The sequence below is a fragment of the Gorilla gorilla genome, chromosome 17 (assembly GCF_029281585.2).
Source record: "Gorilla gorilla gorilla isolate KB3781 chromosome 17, NHGRI_mGorGor1-v2.1_pri, whole genome shotgun sequence".
Classification (NCBI taxonomy): domain Eukaryota; kingdom Metazoa; phylum Chordata; class Mammalia; order Primates; family Hominidae; genus Gorilla; species Gorilla gorilla.
The window spans coordinates 76,190,707-76,214,664 of record NC_073241.2 but is presented as its reverse complement, the minus strand read 5'-3'; the positions used below and the strand labels follow the sequence as shown (position 1 = coordinate 76,214,664).

The following is a 23,958-nucleotide window of genomic DNA, read 5'->3' as shown; positions in this document are numbered from 1 at the left end:
CCAGATACGACACACACACATACACACAAAGAAACACACACACACACACACGCACACATAAGCAGGCACACGCACGCACGCACACACACACACACACACACACACACACCATTAAGTAAACTTGGTTCGCAGGCGTTACCGACAGTGAGGGGTAGAGAGAGAAATAGAAAGACCTAAGCCGCAAGGCAAAACCCAGCAAGGGCAGCAGAAGAGATCAAAGTCCTCTGCCCTTGGCTGTCAGCAGAGTGGGTGCTGGGAAGCTTCTGGAAGCAGGCAGCTGAGTGGATGCCGGTGCACCTCAAAAGAGGCCCTCAAGCCTGAAGAACATGTAAGGAGCCAGAACAGGGTGTCACAGAGATACTACCCTTAAGGAAGACAGAAAAGCATTCGTTCCGGGGAAGGGGACATAATCCAATCAGCGACCCTGTGAAACTCAGGCATGTCCGGGCATGGTGACCCACGCCTCTATTCCCATCGCTTTGGGAGGTCGAGGCCGGCGGACCCCCTGAGGTCCGGAGTTGCACACCAGCCTGACCAACATGAGGAAATCCCGTCTCTTCTAAAAAGACGAAACTCGGTTGGGCTTGCTGGCGAGCGCCTGTAATCCCAGCTACTCAAGGGGCTGAGACAGGAGAATCGCTTGAACCCGGGAGGCCGAGTTTGCAGTGAGCCCAGATCCCACCATTGCACTCCAGCCTGGACAACAAAAGCCAAACTCCGTCTCAAATTAAAAAAACAAAACCTCAGAAAAGCTTCCCCAGCAAGGGCCAGAGACAACGCCAGTCTCTATTTCTTGACAGCAATTCAAGAGAGAATCTCGGGTGGCTTGCAAAACTCACAAGAGAGCAGAATATCCTCCCCAAGGCAGAGAAGCCACACGCTCTTTCTGGAGGTGGAGTAGCCACCGATCACCGTGCAGCCCCTCCCCACTCCCAGCCAGAAACCCCAGCCCCTCGGAACCAAATCCACTGGCAACAACCTTTCTTCCTGGAAAACGTTTCACCTGCCAAAATGGAAAACAAACATGATACGAGCAAACGCAACTCAAAACACAAACACAAGGAAACAATCCGAGCAAGCTCTAGCCCCTCATAGCTCATCGATGCCCCCACTGGCATGCTACTGAAAACAGCGGCTGCACCCATTAAACTCATTCATTACTGGAGAACGAGACAAACCTTAGCAGATCCCGGCTCCCACAGCGACAATCCCGCTCGAAAACACAGAAACGAAACAACCCCCGCACAAAATATAAATCTACCCCAGATAGAATTCAGCATCAACCTAAGGATCCTGCTGTAACATTACTACACTGACCCAGGACAGCTCAATTCCCTTCCCACCTATTTACAAGATAATCCTCATTCAGGGAGCTCTGGAAGCATCGCCACTATTGCACTAGGATCCTCTTCGTGAGGCAGCTGGAAGTCTGGAAACACAGCAAATTTACTTATTTCTCTACACGACACGGAGGGTAATTCTCAGAAAAGGCTTAACACCCGAATCCCCATTCCCCGATTCTCAGGCTTTAACGATTATCCTTCTGCGGAAGAAACACACACACACACACACACACACACACAAACACAGAGAGAGAGAGAGACAGAGAGAGAGAGAGAATGTCATGCGAGGATGTAAACATTAAGCGAAATCGCCGCCGACAGCAGAAACAATAGCCGACACCATAGACACTTGAAATGGTTCTGTTTTCCTCATTTGGACTGAAAGGTGAGAGTGGAACTCGGCTGCCCAAACCGTGGCACCAATATCAGCCGCAGGCCAGAGCAAGCCTTTCCGAGGAGATTTTAAACAACCGGTGGGAGCAAGATCCTGAAGCATTTCTTCCAAGATTGGTCACAGGAGATGAAACCTGGCTCTACCGGCAGGATCCTGAAGACCAAGTACGAAGCCATGGCTACCAAGAGCTGGCAGTGCTCCAGTTGAAGCCGTGGAGGAGCAGTCAAGAACAGAGGTCATGGCCACCGTTGTGGGGGGTGGGGATGCTAGAGGGATTCTGCTGGTTGACTTCCTGCAGGGCCAAACCCTGATCACATCTGCTCGCTAGCAGAGCGTTTTCAGAAAGTTAGCCAAAGCTGGAGCGAAGAAGGTCCCCACCAGAGAGTTCTTCTCCACCACGACAGTGTTCCTGATCATGGCTTTCTTCGAACAAGGGCAGCTGGGCAAGACCTGCCATGGGAAACCGTGAGGCGTCCACCTGACAGTCCTGATTTGGCGCCTGCTGACTTCTCTTTGTTTCCTCGTCTTGGAAAACCTGTAAAGGGCACCCAGTTTTCTTCAGTTAACAAAGGAAAAAAGATTGCATGGAAATAGTTAAATTCCCAGGACCCTGGGGGCTTTAGCGATGGGCTAGACGGCGGGGAAAAGACACTGCTTCCAGAAGGGTCTTGAAGTTGATGGAGCCGAGGCTGAGAAGTAAAATACGCGTATTTCCTCTTTCTCCCTTAATCCTACTTTTCTACGAATGTTTCCAAGTCCCCTCACACAACGTCAATCCCAGGTAAAGAGTTGTCATCCTCTGTTGGTTCTTCTTCCTACGATTTCGTCTTGCGGTGTTGTTATTTTCGCTTTGACTCCCAAGAAGATTCTCTCTGTGTCTTTTGGAATCCACAGATGTGGAAGCTGGGAACATGGAGGGCCAACGGTAGAACTCAGTGGGGTGTGTCCAGGCTGCAATTAACCTAATGAACCTGCGGGGCACAGCAGTCCACCTGGCGTGGACCGTCCCGATTGGCTGCATTGGGCTGACGGAATGAATTCCTATCGGGGCGGGGCAGCCCAGGGGCCAAGGGGGTCAGGGCTTGAGCCCTGGGTGGGCCCGGGGCTGGCTACATAAGGCCGGGCTCTGGCAGCGGAGCTTCACTCTGCCTTGGACGGCGCACCGCACAGGTCACTCCAGGCTGCGGCTGCACATCCCGAGGAACAGAAGCGGGCCTGCTCAGCTGTCTGCAAGGACCGGCGTTCCAGACCAAGTGGCCCGCTGCTCCGAGGACCCAGCTCGCTCCAGGCTGTGACTCCACATCCCGAGGTCGCTGCCTGGCGACCGGGCAGCGAGGACCGGCCACCCCACACTGCCTGTGCCGCCGCCCCGAGGACAGAGCCGCGACCGCGAGGACAGCGACGCCTGCACAGCTCTGGCGAGATGGCGGCACGGTCCACTACGCTGCGCGCAGTGGAGAAGCTGCAGGTGCGTCTGGCCACTAAGACGGACCCGAAAAGGCTAGAGAAATATTTGCAGAAACTCTCCGCCTTGCCCATGACGGCAGACCTCCTGGCGGAGACTGGAATCAGAAAGACGGTGAGGCGCCTGCGGAAGCACCAGCACGTGGGCGACTTTGCCAGAGACTTAGCGGCCCGGTGGAAGAAGCTGGTGCTCGTGGACCGAAACACCGGGCCTGACCCACAGGACCCTGAGGAGAGCGCTTCCCGACAGCGCTTCGGGGAGGCTCTTCAGGACCGGGAAAAGGCCTGGGGCTTCCCAGAAAACGCGACGGCCCCCAGGAGCCCATCTCACAGCCCTGAGCACAGACGGACAGCACGCAGAACACCTCCGGGGCAACAGAGACCTCACCCGAGGTCTCCCAGTCGCGAGCCCAGAGCCGAGAGAAAGCGCCCCAGAATGGCCCCAGCTGATTCCGGCCCCCATCGGGCCCCTCCAACGCGCACCGCTCCCCTCCCGATGCCCGAGGGCCCTGAGCCCGCTGTGCCTGGGAAGCAACGCGGAAGAGGCCATGCTCACGCCGCTCAGGGCGGGCCTCTGCTGGGTCCAGGCTGCCAGGGCCAACCCCAGGGGGAAGCGGTGGTGAGCCACAGCAAGGGGCACAAATCGTCCCGCGGGGCTTCGGCTCAGAAATCGCCTCCTGTCCAGGAAAGCCACTCAGAGAGGCTGCAGGCGGCCGGCGCTGATTCGGCCGGGCCGAAAACGCTGCCCAGCCATGTCTTCTCAGAGCTCTGGGACCCCTCAGAGGCCTGGATGCAGGCCAACTACGATCTGCTGTCCGCTTTTGAGGCCATGACCTCCCAGGCAAACCCAGAAGCACTCTCCGCGCCAACGCTCCAGGAGGAAGCTGCTTTCCCTGGACGCAGAGTGAACGCTAAGATGCCGGTGTACTCGGGCTCCAGGCCTGCCTGCCAGCTCCAGGTGCCGACGCTGCGCCAGCAGTGCCTCCGGGTGCCTAGGAACAATCCGGACGCCCTCGGCGACGTGGAAGGGGTCCCCTACTCGGTTCTTGAACCCGTTCTGGCAGGGTGGACGCCCGATCAGCTGTACCGCACAGAGAAAGACAATCCCGCACTCGCTCGAGAGACAGATGAATTATGGAGGATTCATTGTCTCCAGGACTTCAAGGAAGAAAAGCCACAGGAGCACGAGTCTTGGCGGGAGCTCTACCTGCGGCTTCGGGACGCCCGAGAGCAGCGGCTGCGAGTAGTGACCGCGAAAATCCGATCCGCACGTGAAAACAAACCCAGCGGCCGACAGACAAAGATGATCTGTTTCAACTCTGTGGCCAAGACGCCTTATGATGCTTCCAGGAGGCAAGAGAAGTCTGCAGGAGCCGCTGACCCCGGAGATGGAGAGATCGAGCCAGCCCCCAAGCCTGCAGGAAGCAGCCAGGCTCCCTCCGGCCTCGGGGAAGGCGGCGGCGGCAGCATTAGCGGCGGCAGCAGCAACGAGCACGCGGCGCCCGCGGACAAAACCCGAAAACAGGCTGCCAAGAAAGTGGCCCCGCTGATGGCCAAGGCGATTCGAGACTACAAGGGAAGATTCTCCCGACGATAAACTCAGCACTTGCCTTACAGATAAAATCTGGGGGGAGGAGGGCCAATGCAAAGTCAGTGCGGGTTGGGGAACGAAACTTCCGATGGACACCAGAACCCTTGGCTTGGTGCAAAGTTGAGCCTCCGAATCCTGCAGGTGTCAAGGGCTGGCCCTGTGATTTCTGCCTCCCACACCCAGCCACTGCCTCCCTGCTTGGAGGACACCTCAGAATTCACAAGATATTATGAACGCATTCGGATCAATTCTACTTTGGTGGTTCACTGATCGTCTTTTAAATAACGCCCTAGTTGCAATCATAAATCAGGTACAAGATGTGAGATTCCCTTTTGTCTTTTTTCCTTTCTTTTGAAATCATCGAGTACATAAGGAAGGACTTCTTAGACACAAACTCTCAATCCATCAGTTGACACTGATAACTCCGACTACGCAAAATGTTTTGTTGCCGTTGGTGTTTTCGTTTAGAGAAAAGGCCGGGCATGATCCTGTAATCGTCAGCCATCCTCCTCTGGGAGGCCGAGGAAAGCAGATCGCTTCAGCCCAGGAGGTGGAGAACAGGCTGGGACAGACAGAGAAACCCCGTCTCCACAAAAGATACCGAAATGGGCCCGGCGTGGTGGCACGGCCCCTGTGGTCCCAGCTTCTTAGAGGGCTGAGGTGGCAGGATCGCCTGAGCTGGGCAAGCGGAGGCTGCAGTGACCCTTCCTCATTCCACTGCACTCCAGCCTGGGTGACACAAGCGGAGCACATCTCAAAGAAACCTGCTGTTTATTTGAAGAAAGGAACTCTTGGATTTCATACATAAATGCTAACAACTGCTACGTTCCTTAAGTCAAAATACTTTTACTAAGCACCGCAAAGAATCAATCCCAATCTTTTCACCCAGAACCCCTGTGAAAGAATGGCGACACCTTAATCAGCTTATTTAGGTTCTCGATCAGGAAGTCTAAACCTGCCAATCAGAGTTTCTAATTACCATGAGATGACCGGGTTAACTACCTTGACTTCACCTCCTACGAGCTCCTGCAAGCTTTGGTGAAAGTTTGCATTCTAACTCAGGGCATTTGTTGGCTTCACACGGGCTGGTAATCACAGATCCGTGTGCCAGATACGACACACACACATACACACAAAGAAACACACACACACACACACGCACACATAAGCAGGCACACGCACGCACACACACACACACACACACACACACACCATTAAGTAAACTTGTTTCGCAGGCGTTACCGACAGTGAGGGGTAGAGAGAGAAATAGAAAGACCTAAGCCGCAAGGCAAAACCCAGCAAGGGCAGCAGAAGAGATCAAAGTCCTGTGCCCTTGGCTGTCAGCAGAGTGGGTGCTGGGAAGCTTCTGGAAGCAGGCAGCTGAGTGGATGCCGGTGCACCTCAAAAGAGGCCCTCAAGCCTGAAGAACATGTAAGGAGCCAGAACAGGGTGTCACAGAGATACTACCCTTAAGGAAGACAGAAAAGCATTCGTTCCGGGGAAGGGGACATAATCCAATCAGCGACCCTGTGAAACTCAGGCATGTCCGGGCATGGTGACCCACGCCTCTATTCCCATCGCTTTGGGAGGTCGAGGCCGGCGGACCCCCTGAGGTCCGGAGTTGCACACCAGCCTGACCAACATGAGGAAATCCCGTCTCTTCTAAAAAGACGAAACTCGGTTGGGCTTGCTGGCGAGCGCCTGTAATCCCAGCTACTCAAGGGGCTGAGACAGGAGAATCGCTTGAACCCGGGAGGCCGAGTTTGCAGTGAGCCCAGATCCCACCATTGCACTCCAGCCTGGACAACAAAAGCCAAACTCCGTCTCAAATTAAAAAAACAAAACCTCAGAAAAGCTTCCCCAGCAAGGGCCAGAGACAACGCCAGTCTCTATTTCTTGACAGCAATTCAAGAGAGAATCTCGGGTGGCTTGCAAAACTCACAAGAGAGCAGAATATCCTCCCCAAGGCAGAGAAGCCACACGCTCTTTCTGGAGGTGGAGTAGCCACCGATCACCGTGCAGCCCCTCCCCACTCCCAGCCAGAAACCCCAGCCCCTCGGAACCAAATCCACTGGCAACAACCTTTCTTCCTGGAAAACGTTTCACCTGCCAAAATGGAAAACAAACATGATACGAGCAAACGCAACTCAAAACACAAACACAAGGAAACAATCCGAGCAAGCTCTAGCCCCTCATAGCTCATCGATGCCCCCACTGGCATGCTACTGAAAACAGCGGCTGCACCCATTAAACTCATTCATTACTGGAGAACGAGACAAACCTTAGCAGATCCCGGCTCCCACAGCGACAATCCCGCTCCAAAACACAGAAACGAAACAACCCCCGCACAAAATATAAATCTACCCCAGATAGAATTCAGCATCAACCTAAGGATCCTGCTGTAACATTACTACACTGACCCAGGACAGCTCAATTCCCTTCCCACCTATTTACAAGATAATCCTCATTCAGGGAGCTCTGGAAGCATCGCCACTATTGCACTAGGATCCTCTTCGTGAGGCAGCTGGAAGTCTGGAAACACAGCAAATTTACTTATTTCTCTACACGACACGGAGGGTAATTCTCAGAAAAGGCTTAACACCCGAATCCCCATTCCCCGATTCTCAGGCTTTAACGATTATCCTTCTGCGGAAGAAACACACACACACACACACACACACAAACACAGAGAGAGAGAGAGACAGAGAGAGAGAGAGAATGTCATGCGAGGATGTAAACATTAAGCGAAATCGCCGCCGACAGCAGAAACAATAGCCGACACCATAGACACTTGAAATGGTTCTGTTTTCCTCATTTGGACTGAAAGGTGAGAGTGGAACTCGGCTGCCCAAACCGTGGCACCAATATCAGCCGCAGGCCAGAGCAAGCCTTTCCGAGGAGATTTTAAACAACCGGTGGGAGCAAGATCCTGAAGCATTTCTTCCAAGATTGGTCACAGGAGATGAAACCTGGCTCTACCGGCAGGATCCTGAAGACCAAGTACGAAGCCATGGCTACCAAGAGCTGGCAGTGCTCCAGTCGAAGCCGTGGAGGAGCAGTCAAGAACAGAGGTCATGGCCACCGTTGTGGGGGGTGGGGATGCCAGAGGGATTCTGCTGGTTGACTTCCTGCAGGGCCAAACCCTGATCACATCTGCTCGCTAGCAGAGCGTTTTCAGAAAGTTAGCCAAAGCTGGAGCGAAGAAGGTCCCCACCAGAGAGTTCTTCTCCACCACGACAGTGTTCCTGATCATGGCTTTCTTCGAACAAGGGCAGCTGGGCAAGACCTGCCATGGGAAACCGTGAGGCGTCCACCTGACAGTCCTGATTTGGCGCCTGCTGACTTCTCTTTGTTTCCTCGTCTTGGAAAACCTGTAAAGGGCACCCAGTTTTCTTCAGTTAACAAAGGAAAAAAGATTGCATGGAAATAGTTAAATTCCCAGGACCCTGGGGGCTTTAGCGATGGGCTAGACGGCGGGGAAAAGACACTGCTTCCAGAAGGGTCTTGAAGTTGATGGAGCCGAGGCTGAGAAGTAAAATACGCCTATTTCCTCTTTCTCCCTTAATCCTACTTTTCTACGAATGTTTCCAAGTCCCCTCACACAACGTCAATCCCAGGTAAAGAGTTGTCATCCTCTGTTGGTTCTTCTTCCTACGATTTCGTCTTGCGGTGTTGTTATTTTCGCTTTGACTCCCAAGAAGATTCTCTCTGTGTCTTTTGGAATCCACAGATGTGGAAGCTGGGAACATGGAGGGCCAACGGTAGAACTCAGTGGGGTGTGTCCAGGCTGCAATTAACCTAATGAACCTGCGGGGCACAGCAGTCCACCTGGCGTGGACCGTCCCGATTGGCTGCATTGGGCTGACGGAATGAATTCCTATCGGGGCGGGGCAGCCCAGGGGCCAAGGGGGTCAGGGCTTGAGCCCTGGGTGGGCCCGGGGCTGGCTACATAAGGCCGGGCTCTGGCAGCGGAGCTTCACTCTGCCTTGGACGGCGCACCGCACAGGTCACTCCAGGCTGCGGCTGCACATCCCGAGGAACAGAAGCGGGCCTGCTCAGCTGTCTGCAAGGACCGGCGTTCCAGACCAAGTGGCCCGCTGCTCCGAGGACCCAGCTCGCTCCAGGCTGTGACTCCACATCCCGAGGTCGCTGCCTGGCGACCGGGCAGCGAGGACCGGCCACCCCACACTGCCTGTGCCGCCGCCCCGAGGACAGAGCCGCGACCGCGAGGACAGCGACGCCTGCACAGCTCTGGCGAGATGGCGGCACGGTCCACTACGCTGCGCGCAGTGGAGAAGCTGCAGGTGCGTCTGGCCACTAAGACGGACCCGAAAAGGCTAGAGAAATATTTGCAGAAACTCTCCGCCTTGCCCATGACGGCAGACCTCCTGGCGGAGACTGGAATCAGAAAGACGGTGAAGCGCCTGCGGAAGCACCAGCACGTGGGCGACTTTGCCAGAGACTTAGCGGCCCGGTGGAAGAAGCTGGTGCTCGTGGACCGAAACACCGGGCCTGACCCACAGGACCCTGAGGAGAGCGCTTCCCGACAGCGCTTCGGGGAGGCTCTTCAGGACCGGGAAAAGGCCTGGGGCTTCCCAGAAAACGCGACGGCCCCCAGGAGCCCATCTCACAGCCCTGAGCACAGACGGACAGCACGCAGAACACCTCCGGGGCAACAGAGACCTCACCCGAGGTCTCCCAGTCGCGAGCCCAGAGCCGAGAGAAAGCGCCCCAGAATGGCCCCAGCTGATTCCGGCCCCCATCGGGCCCCTCCAACGCGCACCGCTCCCCTCCCGATGCCCGAGGGCCCTGAGCCCGCTGTGCCCGGGAAGCAACGCGGAAGAGGCCACGCTCACGCCGCTCAGGGCGGGCCTCTGCTGGGTCCAGGCTGCCAGGGCCAACCCCAGGGGGAAGCGGTGGTGAGCCACAGCAAGGGGCACAAATCGTCCCGCGGGGCTTCGGCTCAGAAATCGCCTCCTGTCCAGGAAAGCCACTCAGAGAGGCTGCAGGCGGCCGGCGCTGATTCGGCCGGGCCGAAAACGCTGCCCAGCCATGTCTTCTCAGAGCTCTGGGACCCCTCAGAGGCCTGGATGCAGGCCAACTACGATCTGCTGTCCGCTTTTGAGGCCATGACCTCCCAGGCAAACCCAGAAGCACTCTCCGCGCCAACGCTCCAGGAGGAAGCTGCTTTCCCTGGACGCAGAGTGAACGCTAAGATGCCGGTGTACTCGGGCTCCAGGCCTGCCTGCCAGCTCCAGGTGCCGACGCTGCGCCAGCAGTGCCTCCGGGTGCCTAGGAACAATCCGGACGCCCTCGGCGACGTGGAAGGGGTCCCCTACTCGGTTCTTGAACCCGTTCTGGCAGGGTGGACGCCCGATCAGCTGTACCGCACAGAGAAAGACAATCCCGCACTCGCTCGAGAGACAGATGAATTATGGAGGATTCATTGTCTCCAGGACTTCAAGGAAGAAAAGCCACAGGAGCACGAGTCTTGGCGGGAGCTCTACCTGCGGCTTCGGGACGCCCGAGAGCAGCGGCTGCGAGTAGTGACCGCGAAAATCCGATCCGCACGTGAAAACAAACCCAGCGGCCGACAGACAAAGATGATCTGTTTCAACTCTGTGGCCAAGACGCCTTATGATGCTTCCAGGAGGCAAGAGAAGTCTGCAGGAGCCGCTGACCCCGGAGATGGAGAGATCGAGCCAGCCCCCAAGCCCGCAGGAAGCAGCCAGGCTCCCTCCGGCCTCGGGGAAGGCGGCGGCGGCAGCATTAGCGGCGGCAGCAGCAACGAGCACGCGGCGCCCGCGGACAAAACCCGAAAACAGGCTGCCAAGAAAGTGGCCCCGCTGATGGCCAAGGCGATTCGAGACTACAAGGGAAGATTCTCCCGACGATAAACTCAGCACTTGCCTTACAGATAAAATCTGGGGGGAGGAGGGCCAATGCAAAGTCAGTGCGGGTTGGGGAACGAAACTTCCGATGGACACCAGAACCCTTGGCTTGGTGCAAAGTTGAGCCTCCGAATCCTGCAGGTGTCAAGGGCTGGCCCTGTGATTTCTGCCTCCCACACCCAGCCACTGCCTCCCTGCTTGGAGGACACCTCAGAATTCACAAGATATTATGAACGCATTCGGATCAATTCTACTTTGGTGGTTCACTGATCGTCTTTTAAATAACGCCCTAGTTGCAATCATAAATCAGGTACAAGATGTGAGATTCCCTTTTGTCTTTTTTCCTTTCTTTTGAAATCATCGAGTACATAAGGAAGGACTTCTTAGACACAAACTCTCAATCCATCAGTTGACACTGATAACTCCGACTACGCAAAATGTTTTGTTGCCGTTGGTGTTTTCGTTTAGAGAAAAGGCCGGGCATGATCCTGTAATCGTCAGCCATCCTCCTCTGGGAGGCCGAGGAAAGCAGATCGCTTCAGCCCAGGAGGTGGAGAACAGGCTGGGACAGACAGAGAAACCCCGTCTCCACAAAAGATACCGAAATGGGCCCGGCGTGGTGGCACGGCCCCTGTGGTCCCAGCTTCTTAGAGGGCTGAGGTGGCAGGATCGCCTGAGCTGGGCAAGCGGAGGCTGCAGTGACCCTTCCTCATTCCACTGCACTCCAGCCTGGGTGACACAAGCGGAGCACATCTCAAAGAAACCTGCTGTTTATTTGAAGAAAGGAACTCTTGGATTTCATACATAAATGCTAACAACTGCTACGTTCCTTAAGTCAAAATACTTTTACTAAGCACCGCAAAGAATCAATCCCAATCTTTTCACCCAGAACCCCTGTGAAAGAATGGCGACACCTTAATCAGCTTATTTAGGTTCTCGATCAGGAAGTCTAAACCTGCCAATCAGAGTTTCTAATTACCATGAGATGACCGGGTTAACTACCTTGACTTCACCTCCTACGAGCTCCTGCAAGCTTTGGTGAAAGTTTGCATTCTAACTCAGGGCATTTGTTGGCTTCACACGGGCTGGTAATCACAGATCCGTGTGCCAGATACGACACACACACATACACACAAAGAAACACACACACACACACACGCACACATAAGCAGGCACACGCACGCGCGCACACACACACACACACACACACACACCATTAAGTAAACTTGGTTCGCAGGCGTTACCGACAGTGAGGGGTAGAGAGAGAAATAGAAAGACCTAAGCCGCAAGGCAAAACCCAGCAAGGGCAGCAGAAGAGATCAAAGTCCTGTGCCCTTGGCTGTCAGCAGAGTGGGTGCTGGGAAGCTTCTGGAAGCAGGCAGCTGAGTGGATGCCGGTGCACCTCAAAAGAGGCCCTCAAGCCTGAAGAACATGTAAGGAGCCAGAACAGGGTGTCACAGAGATACTACCCTTAAGGAAGACAGAAAAGCATTCGTTCCGGGGAAGGGGACATAATCCAATCAGCGACCCTGTGAAACTCAGGCATGTCCGGGCATGGTGACCCACGCCTCTATTCCCATCGCTTTGGGAGGTCGAGGCCGGCGGACCCCCTGAGGTCCGGAGTTGCACACCAGCCTGACCAACATGAGGAAATCCCGTCTCTTCTAAAAAGACGAAACTCGGTTGGGCTTGCTGGCGAGCGCCTGTAATCCCAGCTACTCAAGGGGCTGAGACAGGAGAATCGCTTGAACCCGGGAGGCCGAGTTTGCAGTGAGCCCAGATCCCACCATTGCACTCCAGCCTGGACAACAAAAGCCAAACTCCGTCTCAAATTAAAAAAACAAAACCTCAGAAAAGCTTCCCCAGCAAGGGCCAGAGACAACGCCAGTCTCTATTTCTTGACAGCAATTCAAGAGAGAATCTCGGGTGGCTTGCAAAACTCACAAGAGAGCAGAATATCCTCCCCAAGGCAGAGAAGCCACACGCTCTTTCTGGAGGTGGAGTAGCCACCGATCACCGTGCAGCCCCTCCCCACTCCCAGCCAGAAACCCCAGCCCCTCGGAACCAAATCCACTGGCAACAACCTTTCTTCCTGGAAAACGTTTCACCTGCCAAAATGGAAAACAAACATGATACGAGCAAACGCAACTCAAAACACAAACACAAGGAAACAATCCGAGCAAGCTCTAGCCCCTCATAGCTCATCGATGCCCCCACTGGCATGCTACTGAAAACAGCGCCTGCACCCATTAAACTCATTCATTACTGGAGAACGAGACAAACCTTAGCAGATCCCGGCTCCCACAGCGACAATCCCGCTCGAAAACACAGAAACGAAACAACCCCCGCACAAAATATAAATCTACCCCAGATAGAATTCAGCATCAACCTAAGGATCCTGCTGTAACATTACTACACTGACCCAGGACAGCTCAATTCCCTTCCCACCTATTTACAAGATAATCCTCATTCAGGGAGCTCTGGAAGCATCGCCACTATTGCACTAGGATCCTCTTCGTGAGGCAGCTGGAAGTCTGGAAACACAGCAAATTTACTTATTTCTCTACACGACACGGAGGGTAATTCTCAGAAAAGGCTTAACACCCGAATCCCCATTCCCCGATTCTCAGGCTTTAACGATTATCCTTCTGCGGAAGAAACACACACACACACACACACACACACACAAACACAGAGAGAGAGAGAGACAGAGAGAGAGAGAGAATGTCATGCGAGGATGTAAACATTAAGCGAAATCGCCGCCGACAGCAGAAACAATAGCCGACACCATAGACACTTGAAATGGTTCTGTTTTCCTCATTTGGACTGAAAGGTGAGAGTGGAACTCGGCTGCCCAAACCGTGGCACCAATATCAGCCGCAGGCCAGAGCAAGCCTTTCCGAGGAGATTTTAAACAACCGGTGGGAGCAAGATCCTGAAGCATTTCTTCCAAGATTGGTCACAGGAGATGAAACCTGGCTCTACCGGCAGGATCCTGAAGACCAAGTACGAAGCCATGGCTACCAAGAGCTGGCAGTGCTCCAGTTGAAGCCGTGGAGGAGCAGTCAAGAACAGAGGTCATGGCCACCGTTGTGGGGGGTGGGGATGCTAGAGGGATTCTGCTGGTTGACTTCCTGCAGGGCCAAACCCTGATCACATCTGCTCGCTAGCAGAGCGTTTTCAGAAAGTTAGCCAAAGCTGGAGCGAAGAAGGTCCCCACCAGAGAGTTCTTCTCCACCACGACAGTGTTCCTGATCATGGCTTTCTTCGAACAAGGGCAGCTGGGCAAGACCTGCCATGGGAAACCGTGAGGCGTCCACCTGACAGTCCTGATTTGGCGCCTGCTGACTTCTCTTTGTTTCCTCGTCTTGGAAAACCTGTAAAGGGCACCCAGTTTTCTTCAGTTAACAAAGGAAAAAAGATTGCATGGAAATAGTTAAATTCCCAGGACCCTGGGGGCTTTAGCGATGGGCTAGACGGCGGGGAAAAGACACTGCTTCCAGAAGGGTCTTGAAGTTGATGGAGCCGAGGCTGAGAAGTAAAATACGCCTATTTCCTCTTTCTCCCTTAATCCTACTTTTCTACGAATGTTTCCAAGTCCCCTCACACAACGTCAATCCCAGGTAAAGAGTTGTCATCCTCTGTTGGTTCTTCTTCCTACGATTTCGTCTTGCGGTGTTGTTATTTTCGCTTTGACTCCCAAGAAGATTCTCTCTGTGTCTTTTGGAATCCACAGATGTGGAAGCTGGGAACATGGAGGGCCAACGGTAGAACTCAGTGGGGTGTGTCCAGGCTGCAATTAACCTAATGAACCTGCGGGGCACAGCAGTCCACCTGGCGTGGACCGTCCCGATTGGCTGCATTGGGCTGACGGAATGAATTCCTATCGGGGCGGGGCAGCCCAGGGGCCAAGGGGGTCAGGGCTTGAGCCCTGGGTGGGCCCGGGGCTGGCTACATAAGGCCGGGCTCTGGCAGCGGAGCTTCACTCTGCCTTGGACGGCGCACCGCACAGGTCACTCCAGGCTGCGGCTGCACATCCCGAGGAACAGAAGCGGGCCTGCTCAGCTGTCTGCAAGGACCGGCGTTCCAGACCAAGTGGCCCGCTGCTCCGAGGACCCAGCTCGCTCCAGGCTGTGACTCCACATCCCGAGGTCGCTGCCTGGCGACCGGGCAGCGAGGACCGGCCACCCCACACTGCCTGTGCCGCCGCCCCGAGGACAGAGCCGCGACCGCGAGGACAGCGACGCCTGCACAGCTCTGGCGAGATGGCGGCACGGTCCACTACGCTGCGCGCAGTGGAGAAGCTGCAGGTGCGTCTGGCCACTAAGACGGACCCGAAAAGGCTAGAGAAATATTTGCAGAAACTCTCCGCCTTGCCCATGACGGCAGACCTCCTGGCGGAGACTGGAATCAGAAAGACGGTGAGGCGCCTGCGGAAGCACCAGCACGTGGGCGACTTTGCCAGAGACTTAGCGGCCCGGTGGAAGAAGCTGGTGCTCGTGGACCGAAACACCGGGCCTGACCCACAGGACCCTGAGGAGAGCGCTTCCCGACAGCGCTTCGGGGAGGCTCTTCAGGACCGGGAAAAGGCCTGGGGCTTCCCAGAAAACGCGACGGCCCCCAGGAGCCCATCTCACAGCCCTGAGCACAGACGGACAGCACGCAGAACACCTCCGGGGCAACAGAGACCTCACCCGAGGTCTCCCAGTCGCGAGCCCAGAGCCGAGAGAAAGCGCCCCAGAATGGCCCCAGCTGATTCCGGCCCCCATCGGGCCCCTCCAACGCGCACCGCTCCCCTCCCGATGCCCGAGGGCCCTGAGCCCGCTGTGCCCGGGAAGCAACGCGGAAGAGGCCACGCTCACGCCGCTCAGGGCGGGCCTCTGCTGGGTCCAGGCTGCCAGGGCCAACCCCAGGGGGAAGCGGTGGTGAGCCACAGCAAGGGGCACAAATCGTCCCGCGGGGCTTCGGCTCAGAAATCGCCTCCTGTCCAGGAAAGCCACTCAGAGAGGCTGCAGGCGGCCGGCGCTGATTCGGCCGGGCCGAAAACGCTGCCCAGCCATGTCTTCTCAGAGCTCTGGGACCCCTCAGAGGCCTGGATGCAGGCCAACTACGATCTGCTGTCCGCTTTTGAGGCCATGACCTCCCAGGCAAACCCAGAAGCACTCTCCGCGCCAACGCTCCAGGAGGAAGCTGCTTTCCCTGGACGCAGAGTGAACGCTAAGATGCCGGTGTACTCGGGCTCCAGGCCTGCCTGCCAGCTCCAGGTGCCGACGCTGCGCCAGCAGTGCCTCCGGGTGCCTAGGAACAATCCGGACGCCCTCGGCGACGTGGAAGGGGTCCCCTACTCGGTTCTTGAACCCGTTCTGGCAGGGTGGACGCCCGATCAGCTGTACCGCACAGAGAAAGACAATCCCGCACTCGCTCGAGAGACAGATGAATTATGGAGGATTCATTGTCTCCAGGACTTCAAGGAAGAAAAGCCACAGGAGCACGAGTCTTGGCGGGAGCTCTACCTGCGGCTTCGGGACGCCCGAGAGCAGCGGCTGCGAGTAGTGACCGCGAAAATCCGATCCGCACGTGAAAACAAACCCAGCGGCCGACAGACAAAGATGATCTGTTTCAACTCTGTGGCCAAGACGCCTTATGATGCTTCCAGGAGGCAAGAGAAGTCTGCAGGAGCCGCTGACCCCGGAGATGGAGAGATCGAGCCAGCCCCCAAGCCCGCAGGAAGCAGCCAGGCTCCCTCCGGCCTCGGGGAAGGCGGCGGCGGCAGCATTAGCGGCGGCAGCAGCAACGAGCACGCGGCGCCCGCGGACAAAACCCGAAAACAGGCTGCCAAGAAAGTGGCCCCGCTGATGGCCAAGGCGATTCGAGACTACAAGGGAAGATTCTCCCGACGATAAACTCAGCACTTGCCTTACAGATAAAATCTGGGGGGAGGAGGGCCAATGCAAAGTCAGTGCGGGTTGGGGAACGAAACTTCCGATGGACACCAGAACCCTTGGCTTGGTGCAAAGTTGAGCCTCCGAATCCTGCAGGTGTCAAGGGCTGGCCCTGTGATTTCTGCCTCCCACACCCAGCCACTGCCTCCCTGCTTGGAGGACACCTCAGAATTCACAAGATATTATGAACGCATTCGGATCAATTCTACTTTGGTGGTTCACTGATCGTCTTTTAAATAACGCCCTAGTTGCAATCATAAATCAGGTACAAGATGTGAGATTCCCTTTTGTCTTTTTTCCTTTCTTTTGAAATCATCGAGTACATAAGGAAGGACTTCTTAGACACAAACTCTCAATCCATCAGTTGACACTGATAACTCCGACTACGCAAAATGTTTTGTTGCCGTTGGTGTTTTCGTTTAGAGAAAAGGCCGGGCATGATCCTGTAATCGTCAGCCATCCTCCTCTGGGAGGCCGAGGAAAGCAGATCGCTTCAGCCCAGGAGGTGGAGAACAGGCTGGGACAGACAGAGAAACCCCGTCTCCACAAAAGATACCGAAATGGGCCCGGCGTGGTGGCACGGCCCCTGTGGTCCCAGCTTCTTAGAGGGCTGAGGTGGCAGGATCGCCTGAGCTGGGCAAGCGGAGGCTGCAGTGACCCTTCCTCATTCCACTGCACTCCAGCCTGGGTGACACAAGCGGAGCACATCTCAAAGAAACCTGCTGTTTATTTGAAGAAAGGAACTCTTGGATTTCATACATAAATGCTAACAACTGCTACGTTCCTTAAGTCAAAATACTTTTACTAAGCACCGCAAAGAATCAATCCCAATCTTTTCACCCAGAACCCCTGTGAAAGAATGGCGACACCTTAATCAGCTTATTTAGGTTCTCGATCAGGAAGTCTAAACCTGCCAATCAGAGTTTCTAATTACCATGAGATGACCGGGTTAACTACCTTGACTTCACCTCCTACGAGCTCCTGCAAGCTTTGGTGAAAGTTTGCATTCTAACTCAGGGCATTTGTTGGCTTCACACGGGCTGGTAATCACAGATCCGTGTGCCAGATACGACACACACACATACACACAAAGAAACACACACACACACACACGCACACATAAGCAGGCACACGCACGCACGCACACACACACACACACACACACACACCATTAAGTAAACTTGGTTCGCAGGCGTTACCGACAGTGAGGGGTAGAGAGAGAAATAGAAAGACCTAAGCCGCAAGGCAAAACCCAGCAAGGGCAGCAGAAGAGATCAAAGTCCTGTGCCCTTGGCTGTCAGCAGAGTGGGTGCTGGGAAGCTTCTGGAAGCAGGCAGCTGAGTGGATGCCGGTGCACCTCAAAAGAGGCCCTCAAGCCTGAAGAACATGTAAGGAGCCAGAACAGGGTGTCACAGAGATACTACCCTTAAGGAAGACAGAAAAGCATTCGTTCCGGGGAAGGGGACATAATCCAATCAGCGACCCTGTGAAACTCAGGCATGTCCGGGCATGGTGACCCACGCCTCTATTCCCATCGCTTTGGGAGGTCGAGGCCGGCGGACCCCCTGAGGTCCGGAGTTGCACACCAGCCTGACCAACATGAGGAAATCCCGTCTCTTCTAAAAAGACGAAACTCGGTTGGGCTTGCTGGCGAGCGCCTGTAATCCCAGCTACTCAAGGGGCTGAGACAGGAGAATCGCTTGAACCCGGGAGGCCGAGTTTGCAGTGAGCCCAGATCCCACCATTGCACTCCAGCCTGGACAACAAAAGCCAAACTCCGTCTCAAATTAAAAAAACAAAACCTCAGAAAAGCTTCCCCAGCAAGGGCCAGAGACAACGCCAGTCTCTATTTCTTGACAGCAATTCAAGAGAGAATCTCGGGTGGCTTGCAAAACTCACAAGAGAGCAGAATATCCTCCCCAAGGCAGAGAAGCCACACGCTCTTTCTGGAGGTGGAGTAGCCACCGATCACCGTGCAGCCCCTCCCCACTCCCAGCCAGAAACCCCAGCCCCTCGGAACCAAATCCACTGGCAACAACCTTTCTTCCTGGAAAACGTTTCACCTGCCAAAATGGAAAACAAACATGATACGAGCAAACGCAACTCAAAACACAAACACAAGGAAACAATCCGAGCAAGCTCTAGCCCCTCATAGCTCATCGATGCCCCCACTGGCATGCTACTGAAAACAGCGGCTGCACCCATTAAACTCATTCATTACTGGAGAACGAGACAAACCTTAGCAGATCCCGGCTCCCACAGCGACAATCCCGCTCGAAAACACAGAAACGAAACAACCCCCGCACAAAATATAAATCTACCCCAGATAGAATTCAGCATCAACCTAAGGATCCTGCTGTAACATTACTACACTGACCCAGGACAGCTCAATTCCCTTCCCACCTATTTACAAGATAATCCTCATTCAGGGAGCTCTGGAAGCATCGCCACTATTGCACTAGGATCCTCTTCGTGAGGCAGCTGGAAGTCTGGAAACACAGCAAATTTACTTATTTCTCTACACGACACGGAGGGTAATTCTCAGAAAAGGCTTAACACCCGAATCCCCATTCCCCGATTCTCAGGCTTTAACGATTATCCTTCTGCGGAAGAAACACACACACACACACACACACACACACACAAACACAGAGAGAGAGAGAGACAGAGAGAGAGAGAGAATGTCATGCGAGGATGTAAACATTAAGCGAAATCGCCGCCGACAGCAGAAACAATAGCCCACACCATAGACACTTGAAATGGTTCTGTTTTCCTCATTTGGACTGAAAGGTGAGAGTGGAACTCGGCTGCCCAAACCGTGGCACCAATATCAGCCGCAGGCCAGAGCAAGCCTTTCCGAGGAGATTTTAAACAACCGGTGGGAGCAAGATCCTGAAGCATTTCTTCCAAGATTGGTCACAGGAGATGAAACCTGGCTCTACCGGCAGGATCCTGAAGACCAAGTACGAAGCCATGGCTACCAAGAGCTGGCAGTGCTCCAGTCGAAGCCGTGGAGGAGCAGTCAAGAACAGAGGTCATGGCCACCGTTGTGGGGGGTGGGGATGCCAGAGGGATTCTGCTGGTTGACTTCCTGCAGGGCCAAACCCTGATCACATCTGCTCGCTAGCAGAGCGTTTTCAGAAAGTTAGCCAAAGCTGGAGCGAAGAAGGTCCCCACCAGAGAGTTCTTCTCCACCACGACAGTGTTCCTGATCATGGCTTTCTTCGAACAAGGGCAGCTGGGCAAGACCTGCCATGGGAAACCGTGAGGCGTCCACCTGACAGTCCTGATTTGGAGCCTGCTGACTTCTCTTTGTTTCCTCGTCTTGGAAAACCTGTAAAGGGCACCCAGTTTTCTTCAGTTAACAAAGGAAAAAAGATTGCATGGAAATAGTTAAATTCCCAGGACCCTGGGGGCTTTAGCGATGGGCTAGACGGCGGGGAAAAGACACTGCTTCCAGAAGGGTCTTGAAGTTGATGGAGCCGAGGCTGAGAAGTAAAATACGCCTATTTCCTCTTTCTCCCTTAATCCTACTTTTCTACGAATGTTTCCAAGTCCCCTCACACAACGTCAATCCCAGGTAAAGAGTTGTCATCCTCTGTTGGTTCTTCTTCCTACGATTTCGTCTTGCGGTGTTGTTATTTTCGCTTTGACTCCCAAGAAGATTCTCTCTGTGTCTTTTGGAATCCACAGATGTGGAAGCTGGGAACATGGAGGGCCAACGGTAGAACTCAGTGGGGTGTGTCCAGGCTGCAATTAACCTAATGAACCTGCGGGGCACAGCAGTCCACCTGGCGTGGACCGTCCCGATTGGCTGCATTGGGCTGACGGAATGAATTCCTATCGGGGCGGGGCAGCCCAGGGGCCAAGGGGGTCAGGGCTTGAGCCCTGGGTGGGCCCGGGGCTGGCTACATAAGGCCGGGCTCTGGCAGCGGAGCTTCACTCTGCCTTGGACGGCGCACCGCACAGGTCACTCCAGGCTGCGGCTGCACATCCCGAGGAACAGAAGCGGGCCTGCTCAGCTGTCTGCAAGGACCGGCGTTCCAGAACAAGTGGCCCGCTGCTCCGAGGACCCAGCTCGCTCCAGGCTGTGACTCCACATCCCGAGGTCGCTGCCTGGCGACCGGGCAGCGAGGACCGGCCACCCCACACTGCCTGTGCCGCCGCCCCGAGGACAGAGCCGCGACCGCGAGGACAGCGACGCCTGCACAGCTCTGGCGAGATGGCGGCACGGTCCACTACGCTGCGCGCAGTGGAGAAGCTGCAGGTGCGTCTGGCCACTAAGACGGACCCGAAAAGGCTAGAGAAATATTTGCAGAAACTCTCCGCCTTGCCCATGACGGCAGACCTCCTGGCGGAGACTGGAATCAGAAAGACGGTGAAGCGCCTGCGGAAGCACCAGCACGTGGGCGACTTTGCCAGAGACTTAGCGGCCCGGTGGAAGAAGCTGGTGCTCGTGGACCGAAACACCGGGCCTGACCCACAGGACCCTGAGGAGAGCGCTTCCCGACAGCGCTTCGGGGAGGCTCTTCAGGACCGGGAAAAGGCCTGGGGCTTCCCAGAAAACGCGACGGCCCCCAGGAGCCCATCTCACAGCCCTGAGCACAGACGGACAGCACGCAGAACACCTCCGGGGCAACAGAGACCTCACCCGAGGTCTCCCAGTCGCGAGCCCAGAGCCGAGAGAAAGCGCCCCAGAATGGCCCCAGCTGATTCCGGCCCCCATCGGGCCCCTCCAACGCGCACCGCTCCCCTCCCGATGCCCGAGGGCCCTGAGCACGCTGTGCCCGGGAAGCAACGCGGAAGAGGCCACGCTCACGCCGCTCAGGGCGGGCCTCTGCTGGGTCCAGGCTGCCAGGGCCAACCCCAGGGGGAAGCGGTGGTGAGCCACAGCAAGGGGCACAAATCGTCCCGCGGGGCTTCGGCTCAGAAATCGCCTCCTGTCCAGGAAAGCCACTCAGAGAGGCTGCAGGCAGCCGGCGCTGATTCGGCCGGGCCGAAAACGCTGCCCAGCCATGTCTTCTCAGAGCTCTGGGACCCCTCAGAGGCCTGGATGCAGGCCAACTACGATCTGCTGTCCGCTTTTGAGGCCATGACCTCCCAGGCAAACCCAGAAGCACTCTCTGCGCCAACGCTCCAGGAGGAAGCTGCTTTCCCTGGACGCAGAGTGAACGCTAAGATGCCGGTGTACTCGGGCTCCAGGCCTGCCTGCCAGCTCCAGGTGCCGACGCTGCGCCAGCAGTGCCTCCGGGTGCCTAGGAACAATCCGGACGCCCTCGGCGACGTGGAAGGGGTCCCCTACTCGGTTCTTGAACCCGTTCTGGCAGGGTGGACGCCCGATCAGCTGTACCGCACAGAGAAAGACAATCCCGCACTCGCTCGAGAGACAGATGAATTATGGAGGATTCATTGTCTCCAGGACTTCAAGGAAGAAAAGCCACAGGAGCACGAGTCTTGGCAGAAGCCGTATTAGCGGCGGGAGTTGTACCTGCGGCTTCGGGACGCCTGAGAGCAGCGGCTGCGAGTAGTGACCGCGAAAATCCGATCCGCACGTGAAAACAAACCCAGCGGCCGACAGACAAAGATGATCTGTTTCAACTCTGTGGCCAAGACGCCTTATGATGCTTCCAGGAGGCAAGAAAAGTCTGCAGGAGCCGCTGACCCCGGAGATGGAGAGATCGAGCCAGCCCCCAAGCCCGCAGGAAGCAGCCAGGCTCCCTCCGGCCTCGGGGATGGCGACAGCGGCTGCATTAGCGGCGGCAGCAGCCGCCGCCGCAGCAGCAGCGTCCTTTACGGGCTCCCTGAGAAGCGGGCCAAGCCCTGCCTGAGCAGCAGCAACGAGCACGTGTCGCCCACGGCCAAAATCCGGAAACAGGCTGCCAAAAAATTGGCCCCGCTGATGGCCAAGGGGATTCGAGACTACAAGAGAAGATTGTCCCGAGGATAAACTCAGGACTTGCCTTACAGATACAATGTGGGGGAGGAGGGCCAATGCAAAGTCAATGCGGGTTGGGGAATGAAACTTCCGATGGACACCAGAACGCTTGGCTTGGTGCAAAGTTGAGCCTCTGAATTCTGCAGGTGTCAAGTGCTGGCCCTGTGATTTTTGCCTCCCACACCGTGCCGCTGCCTGCCTGCTTGGAGGACACCTCAGAATTCAGAAGATATTATGAATGCATTTGGATCAATTCTACTTTGGTGGTTCACTGATCGTTTTTTAAATAAAGCCCTAGTTGCAATCAGAAATCAGGTACAAGATGTGAGATTCCCTTTTGTCTTTTTTTCTTTCTTTTGAAATCATCGAGTACATAAGGACTTCTTAGACACAAACTCTCAATCCATTAGCTGACACTGATAACTCCGACTACACAAAATGTTTTGTTGCTGTTGGTGTTTTCTTTTAGAGAAAAGTCCGGGCATGATCCTGTAATCGTCAGCCATCCTCCTCTGGGAGACCAAGGAAAGCAGATCGCTTCAGCCCAGGAGGTGGAGACCAGGCTGGGCCAAACGGAGAAACCCCGTCTCCACAAAAGATACCAAAATGAACCCGGCGTGGTGGCACCGCCCCTGTGGTCCCAGATTCTTAAAGGGCTGAGCCAAAATCCTATTTGCTCAAGTGGCTGAAAATATTGTCAGCAGCCTACGCATTTCCTCATGTTATATTTTTGGAAGGACTAACATACGAGACCAGTAGACTTAGAAAGCAAAAAAGTTAATGCCTGAAGATAACTGTAGCTCTTTCCCCAGACTCCCAGAAGTTCAAGTGTCTAGCTCTTAAAAACTTATATTCTTAGTAGCAAACCCCCATCTACATTCTCAATCATATCATACGGTTGCAGGCTCTCCTAAAAATAATCACTGACAAAACTGGCAGTGTTTTGACTGTTTTTACCTAGCAGAAAGCCCAAATAAAAAATGCCATGTATCAAAATAGACTGGCCTTGGACTATTTGCTCTCACCTGAATAACGGGTCTGTGAAAAATTCAACTTGAACAATTGCTGTCTGCAAATAGATTTTCAAAAATTGGTGGTCAAAAATATGGTCAGGGATGTGACAAAGTTGTCACATATGCCTGTATAGGTTTGGCAGAGGTTTAATCCTATGTCTGTATTTGAAAAATGTCTTTCAGCTACGGGAGAATTTAAAACCCTCATTGTAAGTTTATTGCTAGTAACAGGAAGTTGCTTGCGCCTCCCCCGTGTATTACCCTTGCTCCTACAAATGATAAAAGGTTTTGTTGCTACCTTGGTTCATCAGAAAACTTCAACACAAGTGTATTACATGAATCACTGTCACTCTGTCATGTAGAGAGACTTAAAAACTGATGATGC

General features: G+C 55.0%; 4 protein-coding genes and 1 pseudogene across 16 annotated transcripts in view; 4 read left to right on the top strand and 1 right to left on the bottom strand.

The window, feature by feature from the left end:
• The window catches only part of KATNAL2 (katanin catalytic subunit A1 like 2), a 240,550-nt gene that overhangs the window by 183,006 nt on the left and 33,586 nt on the right, over nt 1-23,958 (bottom strand). The window lies entirely within an intron of this gene.
• Nucleotides 2,460-5,030, top strand: LOC129528411 (elongin-A3-like). The gene has a single exon (XM_055368791.2). The coding sequence runs from the start codon at nt 3,161-3,163 to the stop codon at nt 4,796-4,798; it is 1,638 nt and encodes a 545-aa protein (XP_055224766.1). The 5' UTR covers nt 2,460-3,160; the 3' UTR covers nt 4,799-5,030.
• Nucleotides 8,206-10,921, top strand: LOC129528410 (elongin-A3-like). Its single transcript, XM_055368790.2, has one exon. The coding sequence runs from the start codon at nt 9,052-9,054 to the stop codon at nt 10,687-10,689; it is 1,638 nt and encodes a 545-aa protein (XP_055224765.1). The 5' UTR covers nt 8,206-9,051; the 3' UTR covers nt 10,690-10,921.
• LOC129528415 (elongin-A3-like) lies at nt 14,103-16,818 on the top strand. Its single transcript, XM_055368795.2, has one exon. The coding sequence runs from the start codon at nt 14,949-14,951 to the stop codon at nt 16,584-16,586; it is 1,638 nt and encodes a 545-aa protein (XP_055224770.1). The 5' UTR covers nt 14,103-14,948; the 3' UTR covers nt 16,587-16,818.
• Nucleotides 20,646-22,572, top strand: LOC129528409 (elongin-A3-like; annotated as a pseudogene).

Bases quoted from the DNA above. Each gene is read 5' to 3' on its own strand.
- LOC129528410 (XM_055368790.2), top strand. From the start codon at position 9,052: ATGGCGGCACGGTCCACTACGCTGCGCGCAGTGGAGAAGCTGCAGGTG.
- LOC129528415 (XM_055368795.2), top strand. From the start codon at position 14,949: ATGGCGGCACGGTCCACTACGCTGCGCGCAGTGGAGAAGCTGCAGGTG.
- LOC129528411 (XM_055368791.2), top strand. From the start codon at position 3,161: ATGGCGGCACGGTCCACTACGCTGCGCGCAGTGGAGAAGCTGCAGGTG.